This window comes from Coregonus lavaretus (genome assembly GCF_964263955.1).
Source record: "Coregonus lavaretus genome assembly, chromosome: 10".
Classification (NCBI taxonomy): domain Eukaryota; kingdom Metazoa; phylum Chordata; class Actinopteri; order Salmoniformes; family Salmonidae; genus Coregonus; species Coregonus lavaretus.
In genome coordinates, this window is record NC_139997.1 from 44,763,902 (window position 1) to 44,787,264 (window position 23,363).

A 23,363-nucleotide genomic window follows, 5' to 3' on the forward strand; every position below is an offset into this window, starting at 1 on the left:
GGGATCACCTGGTCAGTCTATGTCATGGAAAGAGCAGTTCTTAATGTTTTGTATACTCAGTATATATACATTGTTTTTGTAAAAATTGCTCAAGTTCAGTAAATTTGGTTGGGAATAATTGTTGGACATCAATATTCAAACCATGTCTCTGATTTTCAAGCAGGTTTAAGTCAGGACTGAGACTGGACCATTCAGGAACACTCAACACCTCGGAAAGCCATTCTGGTGTGTCTTTGGCATTAAGATGTGTGTAATTGTCCCGCTGAAAAATAAAACTATCCCAGGGTTAGGTTCTCAGAAGACTACGGCAGGTTTTCCTCTAACATTTTACCTGGGCTTTGCTCCTTTCATGTTTTTTTTATCCTGACAAACTCCCCAGTCCCTGTCGGTGACAAGCATACCCATAACATGATGCTGCCACCACAATACTTGAAAATACAGAGGATCAACAACATTGCATTCACTCCACATTACTGGCCTGTATGAAAAAGTGAAAAGAAGGACGGCTGTGTTAAAAACTCCACTCCAAATCATCCATTTTGTTTGCAATAAGGCTGTTAAGTAATACTGCATGACAATACAGCAAATAAACCCTCTGTATTTTCAATGATTGTGCTGGCAGTATCATGTTATGGTTATCTTTGTCACCGGTAGGGACTGGGGAGTTTGTAAGGGTCAAAATAAATATGATAGGATCCAATTAAATCCCTTTTAAAACTAAATTTTAAGGCAGTAAAATGTGAAGACCGTGCAAGGGGTGTGTACTGTAGACTTTCACTAGGCACTGTAGGTAACACATTATCACCCTCTCACATTCAAACTAATTTCCTGCACCCCAGCAGAGACGCTGCCATGTACAGTATGCAGATGGGAAATATCATTTTTCATGATTCAGTCTCTTTTTCCATCTTTGCAGATCATCCATGAGCCTCCACCTCCGGTACTGGAGGACAGCTCAGTGAGTAAATCTTGTAGTCTCATATACTTTGTCTCTAGGCCTGTGCCTCTTGTAGAGTTGAAACATCACTATCATACCCTGTTATCAGGCTCTCTGTGTCTTTCTCAGTCTCCTGTTGTCTGGTCTGAAAACAGCCAGCAGCCTCTGCCTCAAAGAGCTCTGAACCTGTAGGAGCATAATGGGGATTAGACTGAGTTATTGACTCACAGCTGTCATTTTCCATTTTGACCCGACAGAAGCAGACGTTCAGCATAGAGGCATCGCATGTCATCAATCAGAACAACATGAGTTGGTTTCAAAATGTAGCAGGGCATAGGGACTGGTACCGAGGAGGGTACCCACTGGGCACACACTGGTTGAATCAACGTTGTTTCCATGTCATTACAATGAAACATTGCGTTGAACCAATGTGGAATAGACGTTGAATTGACGTCTGTGCCCAGTGGGTAGTGATGGAAGATATTAGAGGCAACACAAAGAGGCATGGTCAGGCTAAATTAGATTTCGCTCTCTCTCTCACACACACACATCTACCAGCCAGCTCTAGCCTGGATTATTATCGGCCTGTCTGCACTGTCTGCACAGCGCGCGATCGACCAAGAACATATCTGATTTTCTGTCGGAATCACTGAATCACTGGATCTTAACACCGGATCATCGCAACTAGCTAGCTGCAACCGAATGGATGTTGTTGGCTAATCACCACCACCCCCGAAGCAAGCACCAGTTAGCCTTGAGCTAGCCTCGAGCCAGGCCCATCTCCCGGCTATCTACCTCTCTGTCAACCGGATGGGACCTCCTAGTGTCGACACGGAGCCCCGCCGATCCATCACGACTGGTCTGCCGACGTAATCGTCTGATGTGGTTTCAACAGGCTTCCCTTTGCAACGACCACGAAGATCCATCTGCTAGCCCCGGCCCGCTAGCACACACAATCAACAGCCGTGCTTCCTGTTCGCCTGTGCTATAGCAGCCATTCGATCTGCTCCCGGACTCACCTATTACTGTTCACTGGACCATATGATCACTCAGCTGCACAGCTGATGCCTGCTGGACAGTTCCTTTACACGGTACCCCCATCCTGTTTATCTGTCCTGTTTATCTGTTTAGCCTCAGCCCAAACTTTCGTCGCCATTACCAGTTGTTGTCTTAGCTCTCTCAAATAACACCTGTGATTGCTTTATGCCTCTCTCACATGACAATATGCCTTGCCTATTGCTGTTCCGGTTAGTTCTTATTATACCATTTCTCTGTAGAGCCCCCAGTCCCGCTCAACCAGCCTCAGAGAGCTCCTTTGTCCCACCCCCCATACACGCGGAGACCGGCTCAATCGGTGCCTCCAGTGATGCTATCTCTTTTATCGTTACCCAACGCTTAGGTTTACCTCCACTGTACTCATATCCTTCCATATCCTTGTCTGTACATAATGCCCTGAATCTATTCTACAACACCTGGAAATCAGCCCCTTTTATTCTCTGTACCCAACGCACTAGAAGACCAGTTCTTAAAGCCTTTAGCCGTATCTTTATTCTACTCCTCCTCTGGTGATGTAGAGGTTAACCCAGGCCCTGTAGCCCTCCTACTCCCCAAGCGCTATCATTTGTTGACTTCTGTAAACGTAAAAGCCTTGGTTTTTTGCATGTTAACATCAGAAGCCTCCCCCCTAAGTTTGAGTTACTCACTGCGTTAGCACACTCCGCCAACCCTGATGTTCTAGCAGTGTCTGAATCCTGGCTTAGGAAGACCACCAAAAACTCTGAAATTTCCATCCCCAACTACAACATTTTCCGTCTAGATAGAACTGTGCCCAAACAGTTTGAGCTTCTACTTCTAAAAATCCACCTCTCCAGAAATAAGTCTATCACTGTTGCCGCTTGCTACAGACCGCCCCCAGCTGTGCCCTGGACACCATATGTGAATTGATTGCCCCCCATCTATCCTCAGAGTTCGTATTGCTTGGTGACCTAAACTGGGATATGCTTAACAACCCGGCCGTCCTACAATCTAAACTAGATACCCTCAATCTCACACAAATTATCAAGGAACCTACCAGGTACAACCCTAAATCCGTAAACATGGGCACCCTCATAGATATCATCCTGACTAATTTACCCTCTAAATACACCTCCGCTGTCTTCAACCAGGATCTCAGCGATCACTGCCTCATTGCCTGCGTCCGTAATGGGTCCGCGGTCAAACGACCAGCCCTCATCACTGTCAAACGCTCCCTAAAACACTTCAGCAAGCAGGCCTTTCTAATTGACCTGGCCAGGGTATCCTGGGTGGATATTGACCTCATTCCGTCAGTAGAGGATTCCTGGTTGTTCTTTAAAAGCGCTTTCCTCTCCATCTTAAATAAGCATGCCCCATTCAAAAAATTCTTAACTAAGAACAGATATAGCCTCTGGTTCACCCCAGACTTGACTGCCCTTGACCAGCACAAAAACATCCTGTGGCGTATTGCATTAGCATCGAACAGCCCCCGCGATATGCAACTTTTCAGGGAAGTCAGGAACCAATATACACAATCAGTTAGGAAAGCAAAGGCTATCTTTTTCAAACAGAAATGTGCATCCTGTAGCACTAACTCCAAAATGTTTTGGGACACTAAAGTCCATGGAGAATAAGAGCACCTCCTCCCAGCTGCCCACTGCACTGAGGCTAGGAAACACTGTCACCACCGATAAATCTACGATAATCGAGAATTTCAATAAGCATTTTGCTACGGCTGGCCATGCTTTCCACCTGGCTACCCCTACCCCGGCCACCAGCTCTGGCCAAGGCTTTCGACTCTGTCAATCACCGCATTCTTATTGGCAGACTAAATAGCCTTGGTTTCTCAAATGACTGCCTCGCCTGGTTCACCAACTACTTCTCAGATAGAGTTCAATGTGTCAAATCGGAGGGCCTGTTGTCTGGACCTCTGGCAGTCTCTATGGGGATGCCACAGGGTTCAATTCTCGGACCGACTCTATTCTCTGTGTATATCAATGATGTCTCTCTTGCTGCTGGTGACTCTCAGATCCACCTCTACGCAGACAACACCATTTTGTATACATCTGGCCCTTCATTGGACACTGTGTTAACAAACCTCCAAACGAGCTTCAATGCCATACAACACTCCTTCCATAGCCTCCAACTGCTCTTAAACGCTAGTAAAACTAAATGCATGCTCTTCAATCGAACGCTGCTTGCACCCGCCTGCCCGACTAGAATCACTACTCTCGGCAGGTCTGACTTAGAATATGTGGACAACTACAAATACCTAGGTGTCTGGTTAGACTGTAAACTCTCCTTCCAGACTCACATTAAGCATCTCCAATCCAAAGTTAAATCTAGAATCGGCTTCCGATTTCGCAACAAAGCCTCCTTCACTCATGCTGCCAAACATGCCCTCGTAAAACGGACTATCCTACCGATCCTTGACTTCGGCGATGTCATTTACAAAATAGCCTCCAACACTCTACTCAGCAAATTGGATAAAGTCTATCACAGTGCCATCTGTTTTGTCACCAAAGCACCATATACTACCCACCATTGTGACCTGTACGCTCTCGTTGGCTGGCCCTCACTACATATTCGTTGCCAAACCCACTGGCTCCAGGTCATCTATAAATCACTGCTAGGCAAATCCCCGCCTTATCTTAGCTCATTGGTCACCATAGCAACACCCACCCGTAGTATGCGCTCCAGCAGGTATATCTCACTGGTCATCCCCAAAGCCAACACCTCCTTTGGCCGCCATTCCTTCCAGTTCTCTGCTGCTAATGACTGGAACGAACTGCAAAAATCTCTGAAGCTGGAGACTCTTATCTCCCTCACTAACTTTAAACATCAGTTGTCAGAGCAGCTTACGGATCACTGCACCTGTACACAGCCCATCTGTAATTAGCCCACCCAACTACCTCATCCCCATATTGTTATTTATTTTGCTCATTTGTACCCCAGTATCTCTATTTGCAAATCTTCTTCTGCACATCTATCACTCCAGTGTTAATACTCAATTGTAATTATTTTGCACTATGGCCTATTTATTGCCTTACCTCCATAATCTTACTACATTAGCACACACTGTATATAGATTTTCTATTGTGTTATTGACTGTATGTTTTGTTTTATCCCATGTGTAACTCTGTGTTGTTTTTATCGCACTGCTTTGCTTTATCTTGGCCAGGTCGCAGTTGTAAATGAGAACTTGTTCTCAACTGGCTTACCTGGTTAAATAAAGGTGAAATAAAATAAACACACACAGACACACACAAACTAAACTCCCTTCTTTACCTAAAGAACTCACAGGGGTAAAAAAACTAACAAAGACTCCATCTGCACAAGGTCAGTCAATCACCCAAGGTCCTGACCTGTACAGCATTATTTCAGTCCTCTGTAACTCAGTTTGTAGTGCATGGCACTTGCAACGCCAGGATAGTGGGTTCGATTTCCGGAACCTCCCGTACGCAAAATGTATGCATGCATGACTGTAAGTCATGGATAAAAGTGTCTGCTAAATGGCATATATTATTATATATATTATTACATTTTACATTTTAGTCATTTAGCAGACGCTCTTATCCAGAGCGACTTACAGTTAGTGAGTGCATACATTTTTTCATACTTATTTGTGAGGGGAGGTTGGCCTCCTGTCTCTCTTGCCAAAGAACACTCTGTCTGCATGTGGACTGCCAACCAAGAGAGTGACTGGACTGCAGCTGTAGGTGAGAGGGGCAATGCAGCCAGGACCTGACAGGGCAGATTGTCTGACCTTATTCCAGACGGATGGAGTTGTTTTTGACTTTCTGTCCGGTAAACTGGATAGCAGCCCAGCTCTTTAGGTAGAGAGAGGAGTTTAGTTATGCTACAGGTTTGCTACAAGTTTAGTTATAACTGTTTTCAGGCTCTCAGATGTGGCTGGAGATTTTAACAGGGGAACTCTCCGGTCACACCCCACAGGGATGCCATGCTTCATATATATTTGTGAGACTTGGTTGAACTTGACCAGGACATCAAGTTTAGCATGACCTCTGCCTTGCTTGTTTGCAACAATATCACTGGTTGAGTTGAAGGCATCTGATATCATGAACATTATAGGGCAAGGGTACCATATGAGGGATCTCTTTTTCCTCTATTGTAAGGACGAGGACGAGGACGGGTATCCCAAGAAGAGGTGGCCCACTGTTGATGCCTCATACTACGGTGGCCGAGGTGTGGGTGGCATCAAGAGAATGGAGGTGAGAAAGACATGCACTGACTGTTGTGCCCGGACTGTGGGGCCCTTCATCCAATTACGGCTCAGCTCTGGTCATTATATTACCATTCCCCTGCCACTCACTGACTGTTGTTGCCTGTCCCTGTTCAGGTCCGCTGGGGTGACAAGGGTTCCACTGAGGAGGGGGCCAAACTAGAGAAAGCCAAGAATGCCCGCGTCAAGATGCCAGAGCAGGAGTTTGACATGGCACCAACACGCACTCTCAACAACGGCATGCACAAACCCATCAGTCCCCAGAAGTGGTACTCCCCTATAAAGGTAATGTACAGGGCTGTATTCACTTTGTTACGTAGCCCCGCCCAGTTCCTGATCAAATGTGGTTGTTTTCCAACTTCCGACCCATTCCGGCCTGTTGTCACACAGCAAAGCCAGGGAGGAGATGTCGGTAAATACACTATACAGTTGAAGTCGGAAGTTTACATACACTTAGGTTGGAGTCATTAAAACTCGTTTTTCAACCACTCCACAAATGTCTTGTTAACAAACTATAGTTTTGGCAAGTCGGTTAGGACATCTACTTTGGGCATGACGCAAGTAATTTTCCAACAATTGTTTACAGACAGATTATTTCACTGTATCACAATTCCAGTGGGTCAGAAGTTTACATACACTAAGTTGACTGTGCCTTTAAACAGCTTGGTAAATTCCAGAAAATGATGTCATGGCTTTAGAAGCTTCTGATAGGCTAATTGACATCATTTGAGTCAATTGGAGGTGTACCTGTGGATGTATTTCAAGGCCTACCTTCAAACTCAGTGCCTCTTTGCTTGACATCATGGGAAAATCAAAAGAAATCAGCCAAGACCTCAGAAAACAAATTGTAGACCTCCACAAGTCTGGTTCATCATTGGGAGCAATTTCCAAACGCCTGAAGGTACCACGTTCATCTGTGCAAACAATAGTATGCAAGTATAAACACCATGGGACCACGCAGCCGTCATACCGCTCAGGAAGGAGACGCGTTCTGTCTGCTAGAGATGAATGTACTTAGGTGCGAAAAGTGCAAATCAATCCCAGAACAACAGCAAAGGACCTTGTGAAGATGCTGGAGGAAACAGGTACAAAAGTATCTTTATCCACAGTAAAACGAGTCCTATATCGACATAACCTGAAAGGCCGCTCAGCAAGGGAGAAGCCACTGCTCCAAAACCGCCATAAAAAATCCAGACTACGGTTTGCAACTGCACATGGGGACAAAGATCGTACTTTTTGGAGAAATGTCCTCTGGTCTGATGAAACAAAAATAGAACTGTTTGGCCATAATGACCATCGTTATGTTTGGAGGAAAAAGGGGGTGCTTGCAAGCCGAAGAACACCATCCCAACCGTGAAGCACAGGGGTGGCAGCATCATGCTGTGGGAGTGCTTTGCTGCAGGAGGGACTGGTGCACTTCACAAAATAGATGGCATCATGAGGTAGGAAAATTATGTGGATATATTGAAGCAACATCTCAAGACATCAGTCAGGAAGTTAAAGCTTGGTCGCAAATGGGTCTTCCAAATGGACAATGACCCCTGGGATACTTCCAAAATTGTGGCAAAATGGCTTAAGGACAACAAAGTCAAGGTATTGGAGTGGCCATCACAAAGCCCTGACCTCAATCCTATAGAACATTTGTGGGCAGAACTGAAAAAGCGTGTGCGAGCAAGGAGGCCTACAAACCTGACTCAGTTATACCAGCTCTGTCAGGAGGAATGGGCCAAAATTCACCCAACTTATTGTGGGAAGCTTGTGGAAGGCTACCTGAAATGTTTGACCCAAGTTAAACAATTTAACAGTAATGCTACCAAATACTAATTGAGTGTATGTAAACTTCTGACCCACTTGGAATGTGATGAAATAAATAAAAGCTGAAATAAATCACTCTACTATTATTTTGACATTTCACATTCTTAAAATAAAGTGGTGATCCTAACTGACCTAAAACAGGGAATTTTTACTAGGATTAAATGTCAGGAATTGTGAAAAACTGAGTTTAAATGTATTTGGCTAAGGTGTATGTAAACTTCCGACTTCAACTGTATATACAAAAGTATGTGAACACCCCTTCAAATTAGTGGATTCGGCTATTTCAGCCACACCCATTGCTGACAGATATATAAAATCGAGCATGCAGCCATGTAATCGCCATAGACAAACATTGGCAGTAGAATTCAGTAGAGCTCAGTGACTTTCAACATGGCACCATCATAGGATGCCAACTTTCCAACAAGTCAGTAACATTTCTGCCCTGCTAGAGCTGCCCCATCAACTGTAAGTGATGTCATTGTGAAGTGGAAACGTTTAGGAGCAACAACGGCTCAGCCGCGAAGTGGTAGGCCACACAAGCTCACAGAACGGAACCGCTGAGTGCTCAAGCACGTAGTGTGTAACTATTGTCTGTCCTCGGTTGCAACACTCACTACCGAGTTCCAAACTGCCTCTGAAAGCAACATCAGCACAATAACTGTTTGTCGGGAGCTCCATGAAATGGGTTTCCATGACCGAGCAGCCGCACACCATGCCTAAGATCACCATGCGCAATGCCAAGCGTCGGCTGGAGTGGTGTAAAGTTTGGTGGAGGAGGAATAATGGTCTGGGGGCGTTTTTCATGGAGCAATGGAAACACGTTCTCTGGAGTGATGAATCACGCTTTCCCATCTGGCAGTCTGACGGACGAATCTGGGTTTGGCGGATGCCAGGAGAACGCTACCTGCCCCAATGCATAGTGCAAACTGTAAAGTTTGGTGGAGGAGGAATAATGATCTGGGGCTGTTTTTCATGGTCCGGGCTAGGCTCCTTAGTTCCAGTGAAGGGAAATCTTAACGCTACAGCATACAATGACATTCTAGACAATTCTGTGCTTCCAACTTTGTGGCAACAGTCTGGGGAAGGCCCTTTCCTGTTTCAGCATGACAATGCCCCCGTGCACAAAGTGAGGTCTATACAGAAATGGTTTGTCGAGATCGGTGTGGAAGAACTTGACTGGCCTGCACAGAGCCCTGAACTCAACCCCATCAAACACCTTTGGGATGAATTGGAACGCCGACTGCGAGCCAGGCCTAATAGCCCAACATCAGTGCCCGACCTCACTAATGATCTTGTGGCTGAATGGAAGCAAGTCCCTGTAGCAATTATTATTACTGAAACAGGATACAAGTGGGAAATATAAAGATCCAGTCCATTAAAAAAATTGGAGGCCCCTTACACTTCAGTGTTGTGATGCAAAAATTCTAGCAAAATGTATAGCGCATAGAATTAAAAAGGTATTGTCTGACATTATTAATTCTAATCAGACAGGTTTTTTACATGGACGATACATTGGAGATAATATAAGGCAAGTACTGGAAACAATTGAACACTATGAAAAATCTGGGAAACTAGGCCTGCTATTCATAGCTGACTTAGAAAAGCCTTTTGATAAAGTACGACTGGAGTTTATAAATAAATGCCTGGAGCATTTCAATTTTGGAAAATCTCTTGTAAAATGGGTTAAAATCATGTATAGTAAACCTAGGTGTAAAATAGTAAATAATGGCTATTTCTCCGAAAGTTTTAAACTGTCAAGAGGAGTAAAACAAGGTTGTCCACTATCGGCATATCTATTTATTATGGCCATCGAAATGTTAGCTATTAAAATCAGATCCAACAATAATATCAAGGGATTAGAAATCCAGGGCTTAAAAACAAAGGTGTCATTGTACGCTGATGATTCATGTTTTCTTTTAAATCCACAACTTGAATCCCTCCACAGCCTCATAGAGGATCTAGATACATTTTCTAACCTCTCTGGATTACAACCAAATTATGATAAATGTACTATATTACATATTGGATCACTAAAAAATAAAAAATGTACATTACCGTGTAGTTTACCAATAAAATGGTCTGATGGTGATGTGGATATACTCGGAATACATATCCCAAAATAAATAAATGATATCACTCCAATACATTTTAATAGAAAGTTAGCAAAACTAGATAAGAACTTCCTACGATGAAAAGGTAAATACCTGTCTATTTGTGGAAAAATCACCCTGATTAACTCTTTAGTGTTATCCCAGTTTACCTATTTGCTTATGGTCTTCCCTACGCCTAGCGAAATTATATGAGAAAAAAACATTCCATTTTATTTGGAACGGCAAGCCAGACAAAATTAAACGGGCCTATTTATATAATGACTATGAATTCAGAGGACAGAAATTATTAAATATTAAAGCATTAGATCTATCACAAAAAGCTTCAGTCATACAAAAGTTATACTTAAATCCGAACTGGTTCTCTAGCAAATTAGTAAGATTATCTCACCCCATGTTGAAGAATGGCCTTTTTCCCTTTATTCAGATTACAACCTCTCACTTTCAGAAATAATCTCCAAAATATCACTATTTCTAAAACAAGCCATTGAAAGTGGCGCAGCAGTCTAAGGCACTGCATCTCAGTGCTTGAGGCGTCACTACAGACCCCCTGGTTCGATTCCAGGCTGTATCACAACCGGCCATGATTGGGAGTCCCATAGGGCGGCACAAAATTGGCCCAGCGTCATCCGGGTTTGGCTGGTGTAGGCCGTCATTGAAAATAAGAATTTGTTCTTAACTGACTTGCTTAGTTAAGTAATGGTAAAATAAAAAAATTAAATAAAAAGTTGGTTGCAATTTCAATTTAATCCTCCAGAAATGACAGAACAAATAATGCAATAAATATTGTGGTTAAACTGAAATATACTAATTGATAAAAAAAAACATTCTTTTTTTTAAAGAATGTTTAAAAAAATGTATAATCTTCGTAAATGATATCATAGGTAGGACTGGTGGAGTTACATGCAGCTAACAAAAACATATGGAAATATCTGCTCTACCCAAAATTACAACCAAATAATTGCAGCATTACCACAAAAATGGAATAGGAAAGTGGAAGGGGGAAAAAGTAAGGAACTTGTCTGTCGGCCCTGCATTAAAGAACATAATTGGTTAAAGAAAATTGTGATAAATAAAAAAGTATACCAGTTTCATTTAAGGACCAAAGGATTGACAGCCGTCCCATATAGATTGCAAAATAGTTGGGAAGAGATTTTTGACGTACCGATTCCATGGCAAATAGTTTATGAACTGATACGCAAAACGACGCCGGATTCAAAACTTAGAATTTTTCAATTTAAATTATTATACAAAATTCTTGCTACCAATAGAATGTTATTTATATGGGGGATACAATCTTCCCACCTCTGCAGATTTTGCTGCGAAGAGACAGAATCATTAGATCATTTGTTTTGGTACTGTCCATTTGTAGCTTATTTTTGGTCACAGGTCCAGGGATGGCTGAAGGATGGCAATATTTACCTGGAGCTAACCCTGCAGATAGCAGTACAGGGTGATCTGAAAAGTCATTGTCTATCGATCAATAATATAATAATACTTTTAGCAAAAATGTTTATTTACAATCTGTAGAAACAATGAGAATAGAAGGGTTCAGAACTTTTGTGAAGCATCACAGTACAGTTGAAAAATATATGGCAAATAGAAATCCAATATGGATGGTGTTAAGAGGTAGATGGGAGGGGTTGAATGGAGCTGCAGGTTGGGACTAATAACAACAAAATAACCACTGTAAAATATACTGTGTCCATAATAACTATATACAGTGGGGAGAACAAGTATTTGATACACTGCCGATTTTGCAGGTTTTCCTACTTACAAAGCCTGTAGAGGTAATCATAGGTACACTTCAACTGTGAGAGACGGAATCTAAAACAAAAATCCAGAAAATCACATTGTATGATTTTTAAGTAATTAATTTGCATTTTATTGCATGAAATAAGTATTTGATACATCAGAAAAGCAGAACTTCATATTTGGTACAGAAACCTTTGTTTGCAATTACAGAGATCATACGTTTCCTGTAGGTCTTGACTAGGTTTGCACACACTGCAGCAGGGATTTTGGCCCGCTCCTCCATACAGACCTTCTCCAGATCCTTCAGGTTTCGGGGCTGTCGCTGGGCAATACGGACTTTCAGCTCCCTCCAAAGATGTTCTATTGGGTTCAGGTCTGGAGACTGGCTAGGCCACTCCAGGACCTTGAGATGCTTCTTACGGAGCCACTCCTTAGTTGCCCTGGCTGTGTGTTTCGGGTCGTTGTCATGCTGGAAGACCCAGCCACGACCCATCTTCAATGCTCTTACTGAGGGAAGGAGGTTGTTGGCCAAGATCTCGCGATACATGGCCCCATCCATCCTCCCCTCAATACGGTGCAGTCGTCCTGTCCCCTTTGCAGAAAAGCATCCCCAAAGAATGATGTTTCCACCTCCATGCTTAACGGTTGGGATGGTGTTCTTGGTGTTGTACTCATCCTTCTTCTTCCTCCAAACACGGCGAGTGGAGTTTGGACCAAAAAGCTCTATTTTTGTCTCATCAGACCACATGACCTTCTCCCATTCCTCCTCTGGATCATCCAGATGGTCATTGGCAAACTTCAGACGGGCCTGGACATGCGCTGGCTTGAGCAGGGGGACCTTGCGTGCGCTGCAGGATTTTAATCCATGACGGCGTAGTGTGTTACTATTGGTTTTGTTTGAGACTGTGGTCCCAGCTCTCTTCAGGTCATTGACCAGGTCCTGCCATGTAGTTCTGGGCTGATCCCTCACCTTCCTCATGATCATTGATGCCCCACGAGGTGAGAACTTGCATGGAGCCCCAGACCGAGGGTGATTGACCGTCATCTTGAACTTATGTCCTTACACAGCTCTCTGGTCTTGGCCATTGTGGAGCGGTTGGAGTCTGTTTGAGTGTGTGGACAGGTGTCTTTTATACAGGTAATGAGTTCAAACAGGTGCAGTTAATACAGGTAATGAGTGGAGAACAGGAGGGCTTCTTAAAGAAAAACTAACAGGTCTGTGAGAGCCGGAATTCTTACTGGTTGGTAGGTGATCAAATACTTATGTCATGCAATAAAATGCAAATTAATTACTTAAAAATCATACAATGTGATTTTCTGGATTTTTTGTTTTAGATTCCGTCTCTCACAGTTGAAGTGTACCTATGATAAAAATTACAGACCTCTACATGCTTTGTAAGTAGGAAAACCTGAAAAATCGGCAGTGTATCAAATACTTGTTCTCCCCACTGTAGGTTATAGGTTGAGAACGTTTGTGAAAGAGCACAGTTTGAAAGATATGGCATTTAGAAGCAAACTGGATGGACATCATGAAAATGATCGGAGACGTTGAGGGTAGAGGAAGTTTAGGAATAAAAACAAACAAAATAGAATTATTGTAAAATTGACTGTGTCCATAAAATGTATATACAGTGGGGGAAAATAGTATTTAGTCAGCCACCAATTGTGCAAGTTCTCCCACTTAAAAAGATGAGAGAGGCCTGTAATTTTCATCATAGGTACACGTCAACTATGACAGAAAATGAGAAAAAAAATCCAGAAAATCACATTGTAGGATTTTTAATGAATTTATTTGCAAATTATGGTGGAAAATAAGTATTTGGTCAATAACAAAAGTTTCTCAATACTTTGTTATATACCCTTTGTTGGCAATGACACAGGTCAAACGTTTTCTGTAAGTCTTCACAAGGTTTTCACACACTGTTGCTGATATTTTGGCCCATTCCTCCATGCAGATCTCCTCTAGAGCAGTGATGTTTTGGTGCTGTCGCTGGGCAACACGGACTTTCAACTCCCTCCAAAGATTTTCTATGGGGTTGAGATCTGGAGACTGGCTAGGCCACTCCAGGACCTTGAAATGCTTCTTACGAAGCCACTCCTTCGTTGCCTGGGCGGTGTGTTTGGGATCATTGTCATGCTGAAAGACTCAGCCACGTTTCATCTTCAATGCCCTTGCTGATGGAAGGAGGTTTTCACTCAAAATCTCACGATACATGGCCCCATTCATTCTTTCCTTTACACGGATCAGTTGTCCTGGTCCCTTTGCAGAAAAACAGCCCCAAAGCATGATGTTTCCACCCCCATGCTTCACAGTAGGTATGGTGTTCTTTGGATGCAACTCAGCATTATTTGTCCTCCAAACACGACGAGTTGAGTTTTTACCAAAAAGTTATATTTTGGTTTCATCTGACCATATGACATTCTCCCAATCCTCTTCTGGATCATCCAAATGCACTCTAGCAAACTTCAGACGTGCCTGGACATGTACTGGCTTAAGCAGGGGGACACGTCTGGCACTGCAGGATTTGAGTCCCTGGCAGCGTAGTGTGTTACTGATGGTAGGCTTTGTTACTTTGGTCCCAGCTCTCTGCAGGTCATTCTCTAGGTCCCCCCGTGTGGTTCTGGGATTTTTGCTCACCGTTCTTGTGATCATTTTGACCCCACGGGGTGAGATCTTGCGTGGAGCCCCAGATCGAGGGAGATTATCAGTGGTCTTGTATGTCTTCCATTTCCTAATAATTGCTCCCACAGTTGATTTCTTCAAACCAAGCTGCTTATCTATTGCAGATTCAGTCTTCCCAGCCTGGTGCAGGTCTACAATTTTGTTTCTGGTGTCCTTTGACAGCTCTTTGGTCTTGGCCATAGTGGAGTTTGGAGTGTGACTGTTTGAGGTTGTGGACAGGTGTCTTTTATACTGATAACAAGTTCAAACAGGTGTCATTAATACAGGTAACGAGTGGAGGACAGAGGAGCCTCTTAAAGAAGAAGTTACAGGTCTGTGAGAGCCAGAAATCTTGCTTGTTTGTAGGTGACCAAATACTTATTTCCACCATAATTTGCAAATAAATTCATTAAAAATCCTACAATGTGATTTTCTGGAGAAAAAAATTCTCAATTTGTCTGTCATAGTTGACGTGTACCTATGATGACAATTACAGGCCTCTCTCATCTTTTTAAGTGGGAGAACTTGCACAATTGGTGGCTGTACTAAATACTTTTTTCCCCCACTGTAGTATGTATAAGCTGGACGTAGAGGCCTAAGCGTTGTTGTTCACTAGTTTACATTTTTTTTTACATTTTAGTCATTTAGCAGATGCTCTTATCCAGAGCGACTTACAGTTAGTGAGTGCATACATTTTCATACTGTTTACTCCAATTAGGGGAGGGGTGGTGGGGTTGGAAAGTAATAAAGGAAAATATATTTAAAAAAAGGATATGTGTATATACACTACCGTTCAAAAGTTTGGGGTCACTTAGAAATTTCCTTGTTTTCCATGAAAACATACATGAAATGAGTTTGAACAGGAAATATAGCAACATGCATAGGAAATGTAGTCATTGACAAGGTTAGAAATAATGATTTTTAAAAGAAATAATTATTGTGTCCTTCCAACTTTGCTTTCGTCAAAGAATCCTCCATTTGCAGCAATTACAGCCTTGCAGACCTTTGGCATTCTAGTTGTCAATTTGTTGAGGTAATCTGATGAGATTTCACCCCATGCTTCCTGAAGCACCTCCCACAAATTGGATTGGCTTGATGGGCACTTCTTACGTCAAGCTGCTCCCACAACAGCTCAATAGGGTTGAGATCCGGTGACTGTGCTGGCCACTCCATTATAGACAGAATACCAGCTGACTGCTTCTTCCCTAAATAGTTATTGCATAGTTTGGAGCTGTGCTTTGGGTCATTGTCCTGTTGTAGGAGGAAATTGGCTCCAATCAAGCACCGTCCACAGGGTATGGCATGGCGTTGCAAAATGGAGTGATAGCCTTCCTTCTTCAAGATCCCTTTTACCCTGTACAAATCTCCCACTTTACCACCACCAAAGCACCCCCAGACCATCACATTGCCTCCACCATGCTTCACAGATGGCATCAAGCACTCCTCCAGCATCTTTTCATTTGGTCTGCGTCTCAAAAATGTTCTTCTTTGTGATCCGAACACCTCAAACTTCGATTAGTCTGTCCATAATACTTTTTTCCAATCTTCCTCTGTCCAGTGTCTGTGTTATTTTGCCTATCTTAATCTTTTCTTTTTATTGGCCAGTCTGAGATATGGCTTTTTCTTTGCAACTCTGCCTAGAAGGTCAGCATCCCGGAGTCGCCTCTTCACTGTTGATGTTGAGACTGGTGTTTTGCAGGTACTATTTAATGAAGCTGCCAGTTGAGGACCTATGAGGCGTCTGTTTCTCAAATTAGACACTCTAATGTATTTGTCCTCTTGCTCAGTTGTGCACCGGGGCCTCCCACTCCTCTTTCTATTCTGGTTAGAGCCAGTTTGCGCTGTTCTGTGAAGGGAGTAGTACACAGCGTTGTACGAGATCTTCAGTTTCTTGGCAATTTCTCGCATGGAATAGCCTTCATTTCTCAGAACAAGCATAGACTGACGAGGTTCAGAAGAAAGTTATTTGTTTCTGGCCATTTTGATCCTGCAATCGAACCCCCAATTGCTGATGCTCCAGATACTCAACTAGTCTCAAGAAGGCCAGTTATAATGCCTCTTTAATCAGCACGAACAGTTTTCAGCTGTACTAACATAAATGCAAAAGGGTTTTCTAATGATCAATAAGCCTTTTAAAATGAACAAAGGAGTGATGGTTGCTGATAATGGGCCTCTGTATGCCTATGTAGATATTCCATTAAAAATCTGCAGTTTCCAGCTACAATAGCCATTTACAACATTAACAATGTCTATACTGTATTTCTGATCAATTTGATGTTATTTTAATGGACAAAAAAATTGCTTTTCTTTCGAAAACAATGACATTTCTAAGTGACCCCAAATTTTTGAACGGTAGTGTATATGTATGTATATGTATTTATATGTATGTATGTATGTATGTATGTATGTATGTATGTATGTATGTATGTATGTATGTATGTATGTATGTATGTATGTATGTATGTATGTATGTATATATTTGTGGGGGGAAAACATATGGGGGATTGGAAGTGATGCAGACAATTACATTGATGGAAGTTACAATCTATCTGCAATATTAAAGCTGATCTACCCCCTAAAAATAAAAAATAAAAAGTCCCCGTAGCAATGTTCTAACATCTAGTGGAAAGCCTTCCCAGAAGAGTGGAGACTGCTGCTATAACAAAGGGGGGGACCAACTCTATATTAATGCCCATGATTTTGGAATGAGATGTTTGATGAGCAGGTGTCCACATACTTTTTGTCATGTAGTGTATAAATTACATTAGTCAAAATTATTAAATAAAGTGCAGAAAATCTAAACGATATGTTAATTATCTGATGAGAACATTTATTTTCATGTCGTAGGATGCCGACGTAAGCATTCCCATAGACTCAACATAGATGGTTAGCTAGCGTAATTAGACTGTATCTAATGGTCGTTATCCACAAAGGCTATTTCCATTTTCAATCAAAGAGCAATACTTGAAAAGACAATGTTGTTGGACACAGAATAACATTGACAAATGACAGAAACAATGCAGAAATGTTTTATGTAGATAACATTAGGATATTTGCAAACTGTTGTGCCACAAAGCTAACGTTAACCTGCCATGACTATGGGGAATGCTAAATATGCTAAGAGAGTCTATAAGGACACTGCTGACCTGCAAAAAGACTAACTAAATCTAAAACTGACTCTTACCTTAACCAAAACCCTGACCTAATTTTAACCAATTCTGAAATGAAATATTGGTTTGCAGGTCAGGAGTGTCCCTATTGCCTTTTCCTTATGCTAACGTCAGCTTCTGAGTGCTTATACTACATGAAAACAAAAGTTAACATTTTTCAATCATTTTCCTCACCAGATCATTCCCATATCTTTCCAATTCTGTGTGCATTATTTAATAGTTTTAATAAATTTCATTTATATTGACCATCCCCAGCGGTGTCAATGCGGCGGAAGTTGAAAAACAACAGCAACAAATTGGATATGCCCTTGTTGCCAGGCTGCATAAGGTGGATACCATAAAAAGGTACAATTTCTAGTTGAGTAGGGGAATAACAACAACAAAATTACAGTACCTTCCTATCGAAATACAAGTGCACTATACACTCCATGGAAAATATCAAAAACATGTAATGGTATACCATACAAGTTCGAATTTCTTCTAATTGAGTGGGGCAATAACAAGAACAAAATTGCAGTACCATACACACGCAATCATATGCACTCTAAATTCCATAAAAAATAAAACAGTCTATGATCAAAACAATTCTTAGTTAGTTGCAGTGTTCCTGTAACGTCAACATTTCCAGGAACTTTGTTTCATAACGTCTCAGTCAGCTGGATGAGCCGTAATATGAACCAGACATGAACTGAGCCGACCTCGGGAACACAAAATCTGCAGAGAAGAGGGGAGCTGGTGCTAATCCCAACACAATACATTCCTTCCCCTTTATCTCTACCTACCCTTCTCCCTGGCTGTTATGACGTGGAGGGACACAGCTTTGCATGGACAAAGAGCACCAGACAGACAGAAACAGACACCTACCCTTCTCTCGGACTATTATGATGTCGAGGGACATAGCTTTCCATGAACAAAGTGCACCAGGCAGACAGACAGTCCGACTGATCAACAGACCTGTATACTATACCATATACAGTATAGAAACAAAGCAGAGTAAAGCAACTGACAGACAACCAGGCAGGCAGCCAGGCAATATTATTGGAATTATCATGTTCTACATCTATTATGTAATATTATTATCTTCCCTTTACTGTGCATGTCTTTGTTCAGGGCAAGCTGGATGCTCTGTGGGTGTTCCTGAGGAAAGGCTATGATAGGGTGTCTGTGATGAGACCCCATCCTGGAGACAAGGTAAGACGTGAAGACAAACAGCATAGAGAAAGACACGTCCAACACATGCTACCTGCTGTCACTGCACTGTATGGGCGGACGCAAGGATATGCAGAGTCATGGAAGGCCGTTTTAGCAACTCAATAAGAAAGCCAGTGTGTGACTGAGGCTTACCTATAGGGCAGAGAAGGATAGTTTACAGGGGATTTTCTTTCAGAGCTCTTCTATGGGATCATAAGGCCCACTGGCCCAGCACTTCGTTATGCTGTTATGCAAGAGAAGCAGAAAAAATACAATCAGAGGAAACAGTTAAAACGGCAATCAGCAGTTGAACAAATGTAAAAGTGTTTCCCCGCCCCTGCTTCGGTAAAAAGCTGAGGGATGGGGATGGAGAAGTGTAACCACTCTCAAATTCATAGACAGAGCTATGGATTCAAGTCCTGACTATCCATGTAATCAACATTATAGTTTTAACCATGTTTTGAGGCTATATAGTGTTTGTTTACATTTACATTGTTTACAAACATAGGAGTAAAACAAGCTTATATTTTGGGTTCTGATGGGGTACGACAGAACTAAGCTCATGAGGCATTTATTTTCTTCAAGAATCAATGGGTACATAAAACATTTATAAGACAAAAACTGCAGACTGCCCCTTTAAGGAGGCAGAGACCACACTGCGTAATGCCAAGACCCACTCCGTTGCAAATCCTTAAGAGAAATAACTCAAACTCCTGGAAAAGTGAGGGAAATAGGAAGGTCTGGAGCCAAGACCACAGCCTGAGGAGCAAAGCAGACAGCATGGAAAATAGAGAGAGGGGAGGCTTCAGTCTACCATCTTCCTTTTTTATTCTCTTTTTGTACATCGCGATGATTCTTCCAGAACCTTTCAAATCTTTTTTTTTTTCATCTAAACTATTCCACCAGGCAGCTGAGGAGAGTGGGCATTTTCATTACCTCCCTACACACTCATCACTTTGGCAGTTTTGAACGCCAATTAAATCCCTAAATTCATTAAAACTGCTTTTGAATGACCATTTCTTAATTAAATAATCTTAAAACATAATCTTTTAAACCATTTCCAGCCAGGCAGTAAATAATAGAGCAGAGAAGTTGCAGCTGTTAGTCATTATAACAGTGCACAGACAGAGTGGCTGCGAGAAAGGCACAAAGTAACCTGGCATATACAGGCTGAGGCGCTAATACTGTATTGCTCCAACCTGAAGGAATGTGTTCAAATCTGCTGAAGCCATTAAGGTTAGATGACTACCCACATCCCCACCTTCCTGTAACTCTAGCCTAGCTGGGAGTTTTGTTTTTATATGGTCTCAATGACAGATGTGGATAGGAGGATGGGGCAAACCATCCACACAATTCCCCCTCTTCCCATCTTCCAGAAGCTGTTGCTACCTCAGTAAATCTCCTTGTTGTTTTGACTGAATTTGACATTTATAGGTAAGCAGAAGACAAGATGGAGTCAGCACATTATTCAGATAGGAAAATGAGAGATTGGTCGTATTCCCTTCCGATCCTATTTGAATGGAGACGCTAAGATCTATAAATCCACTTTGCATGGAAACGTTATAAAATAATTCAATATACACCAACGCATCAGTAAAACCCTGATGACTGCCTCTGATTGCACTCTTCCCTGTTGTATCCCTCTCTCCTAACTTACAGGGCAGGTGCATTAGCTTCACCCGGGTGAAAGGCTACCCTGCTCCTCGTTATCCAGTCTACAACCAGCCCTCCACGGCCATCTACAGTCTGCCTCACACCTACAGTCACCCTTCCTCACACAGCACCCTCTCCCATATGCCCCCCTCTCCCACCTCCACTCTACCACCTCTGCCATCCACTCCCCCCCCTCCATCCTGCATCACCCCTCCCCCTTACACCCCCCCTCCAAACCGAGCTCTGCCCCCCACTTCTCTAAGTCCTCCCCCACCTGTTGCTCCACCCACCCCTCCCCTCTTTTGCCCTGCCACCCCTCCACCCTTTTGCCCCGCCACACCCCCTTCCCCAACTGGCTCTCTGCCCCCACCCCCTCAGGTCCCACCCCCATGCAGAGCTCCCCCCCCTTCCCGCCCTCCCCCACGCCCGTCTGACCAATGCCTGTGAGGGAAGAGAAGGGCAAAAGCATCTGTCAAAGAACGGTTAGTGCTATCCAGGGTCCATGGGACGTCCCTACCCTAAACCCTAACTCTATCCCTTACCATTTTAAATTTCAACTTCAATGGGGTGACATCAGAGTTGGACATCCCAAGGACCCGGATAGCAAGGGCCGTCAAATAACTGAGCAGCATGGACCCTGAAGGCCCCTGAATACTGTGACTTTCTCTCCTTCTCCACCAATCGAAACCACTATCAACAAATGGACAGCAAGCTCAGCTCTAATCATCAGAAATGCTTTCTACTTTACTCAAAGGATCAGAGAGAAGCTGAGCAATTGATCTGTGAAACAAAGTTCCATTAGATTTTTCATGTGCTCTATTCCAACTGACCAGGACCTTTGGCATCCTTTCATATACTGTAGCTAGCTACAGTTGGTGCAATACTTTGAGTATGGCTCACGAGACTACAGTGAAGATAATGCCAACACTTTACTGCTTTGCTTAATTAACAGAATCAGAAAAATGCAATCTTTAGCAGAAGGGATACACTTACATATTTCATAAGTTAAAAGATCAATGGCTCAGATTTTAACTGAAATTTGTATTTTATGTGTTATATTGGTCAATATAACATGCTGATTGATAAAAATGTGTATTATGGATGAATTAATGACACAATGGCAAAACGCATTGGCAAAGAGGAAAACCTCTGACTGGGGAAGAACGGATGACTTGGTTTACTTGCTTACACAGAGATCATGCGAAGAGTTTTCGAAGCAAAAATAATGGACAGCATGTCCTGTGGACTCTTAAAGGCACAATATGGGATTTCAACAGCCGTACCCTGCTACTTGAGCTGATGGATGGAGCTGATATTTTTTAAGCTTTACATTGTTTACAAAAAAAGAGTAACAACCTTAGATATTGGGTTATGATAGTGTAAGACAGCTGTACTAAGCTCATAAGGCATTATTGTAATTTATGTCATTAATTGAAATGAATGACCATTGGAAATCAGCAAATCTGACAGATTGTGCCTATAAACTCAGCATGGTTGACCTACCATTGGGCAACCAGGAACCAGCGAGTGAACATTGAACTTTTGATGTGACCTTTGGCTGTTGTTATATGGGGAATTTTGATGGTGTCACTATTGTGGTGTCGCCATTCCTACAGAGGTACTAGGAATGAGCATCTCTGTGAATCCACCAGGGTCTAATTTCATAACCAATCCAGATATTTGTTTATTAAGTATGTGCTTGCTGAGTATCTTCAACTAATGTATAGAATGTACAGAATGTATTCAAAACCAGTGAGGTCATTTTTTCTGTGTAATAAAATATTGAATTTCAGAACAATGATTTCCTGTTATGTAATTCATGATCATTTTGCTTAAAAGCTTATTCTATATTCTACAACTATCCCACATGATGTCCTAAAGCTATCTAACTCACTCCATCTATAGAGCAGAGTAGAAGGGTAAAGGTCCGGAGGTTCACAGATGAGATTGAAAAGTTAGGATGCTGGAGGCTATTTCATACCGAGTTTAATAACTTCAAACAGAATTCCTCTCTGAGGAAATGGCTCAATATGAATAATGCATTGAGAAGTCTGAATAGGGTTTGAGGTAGGCCTTCCAAAGGGAGACTGACAAATTAGTAAATAATATAATGTAAAATAATTTTCCTAGATTGACTGTAATGCCAGGGGCGTCTCAGCATCATCTCCTGCTGCTCTCTCTCAGTTAATCTGCCCTGGCCCAGGCAGACACAACAGGGCTTTAGGGGATGCAGTATAATCAGAAGTTCTGAGCAACATTAGCTTTGAATTTCACATGACAACTGACACCAATCACTGTATTCACACATGCTTAGATTTCTCAGTCCACCCACTTCCCATTATATACAGAATGCATGTACACACTGTCTTAATTGTGAGCAGCATCAGCATATGGATTCTGCAAGAGAGTACATATTGTCATGTCCCTTGACTTTAAAGTGCACTTGTACGGTTTCATGTAAGATTCATGTGGAGCAGCCTTGAACACAGCAGATGTAATGCTGTGCCCTGGAGACTCAGCACCATACACCTGTAGATGTTCTAACCCCTCGTCTCTAGACCTGACAGATTGCCCCCGACAAGTCAGATCCACATGGACACAGCTAATCACCACTGCTGGTTTTTTCTACGAACTATCAGTTGTCATGAGAGGGTTTGGGGGCAGTCAAATCAGATGAACAGAGAAAGTAAACATAACCCATAGTAGCAAGTAAAGTAATTAGACAACTTCAGTGCCCTAGTACGTTCAACCGACACTGTCTGTGGGAAATTGGTCTGGGGACGAGGTAAGTGCACTCAAAGACAAACAACATGAG

At 42.5% G+C, this 23,363-nt stretch overlaps 1 protein-coding gene across 1 annotated transcript in view; it reads left to right on the forward strand.

The window, feature by feature from the left end:
- Positions 1-22,341, forward strand: part of LOC311136015 (anthrax toxin receptor 1-like) — a gene marked incomplete at its 5' end in the record, with an annotated part of 52,782 nt that extends 30,441 nt beyond the window's left edge. Inside the window, 5 exons of the mRNA XM_084170077.1 lie at positions 917-958; positions 6,088-6,183; positions 6,312-6,479; positions 18,815-18,895; positions 20,555-22,341. Coding sequence (XP_084026203.1) covers positions 917-958; positions 6,088-6,183; positions 6,312-6,479; positions 18,815-18,895; positions 20,555-20,995 — 828 coding nt within the window. The 3' untranslated portion in view covers positions 20,996-22,341. The remainder of the gene's footprint in view (positions 1-916; positions 959-6,087; positions 6,184-6,311; positions 6,480-18,814; positions 18,896-20,554) is intronic.
- Positions 22,342-23,363: the final 1,022 nt, after the last annotated feature.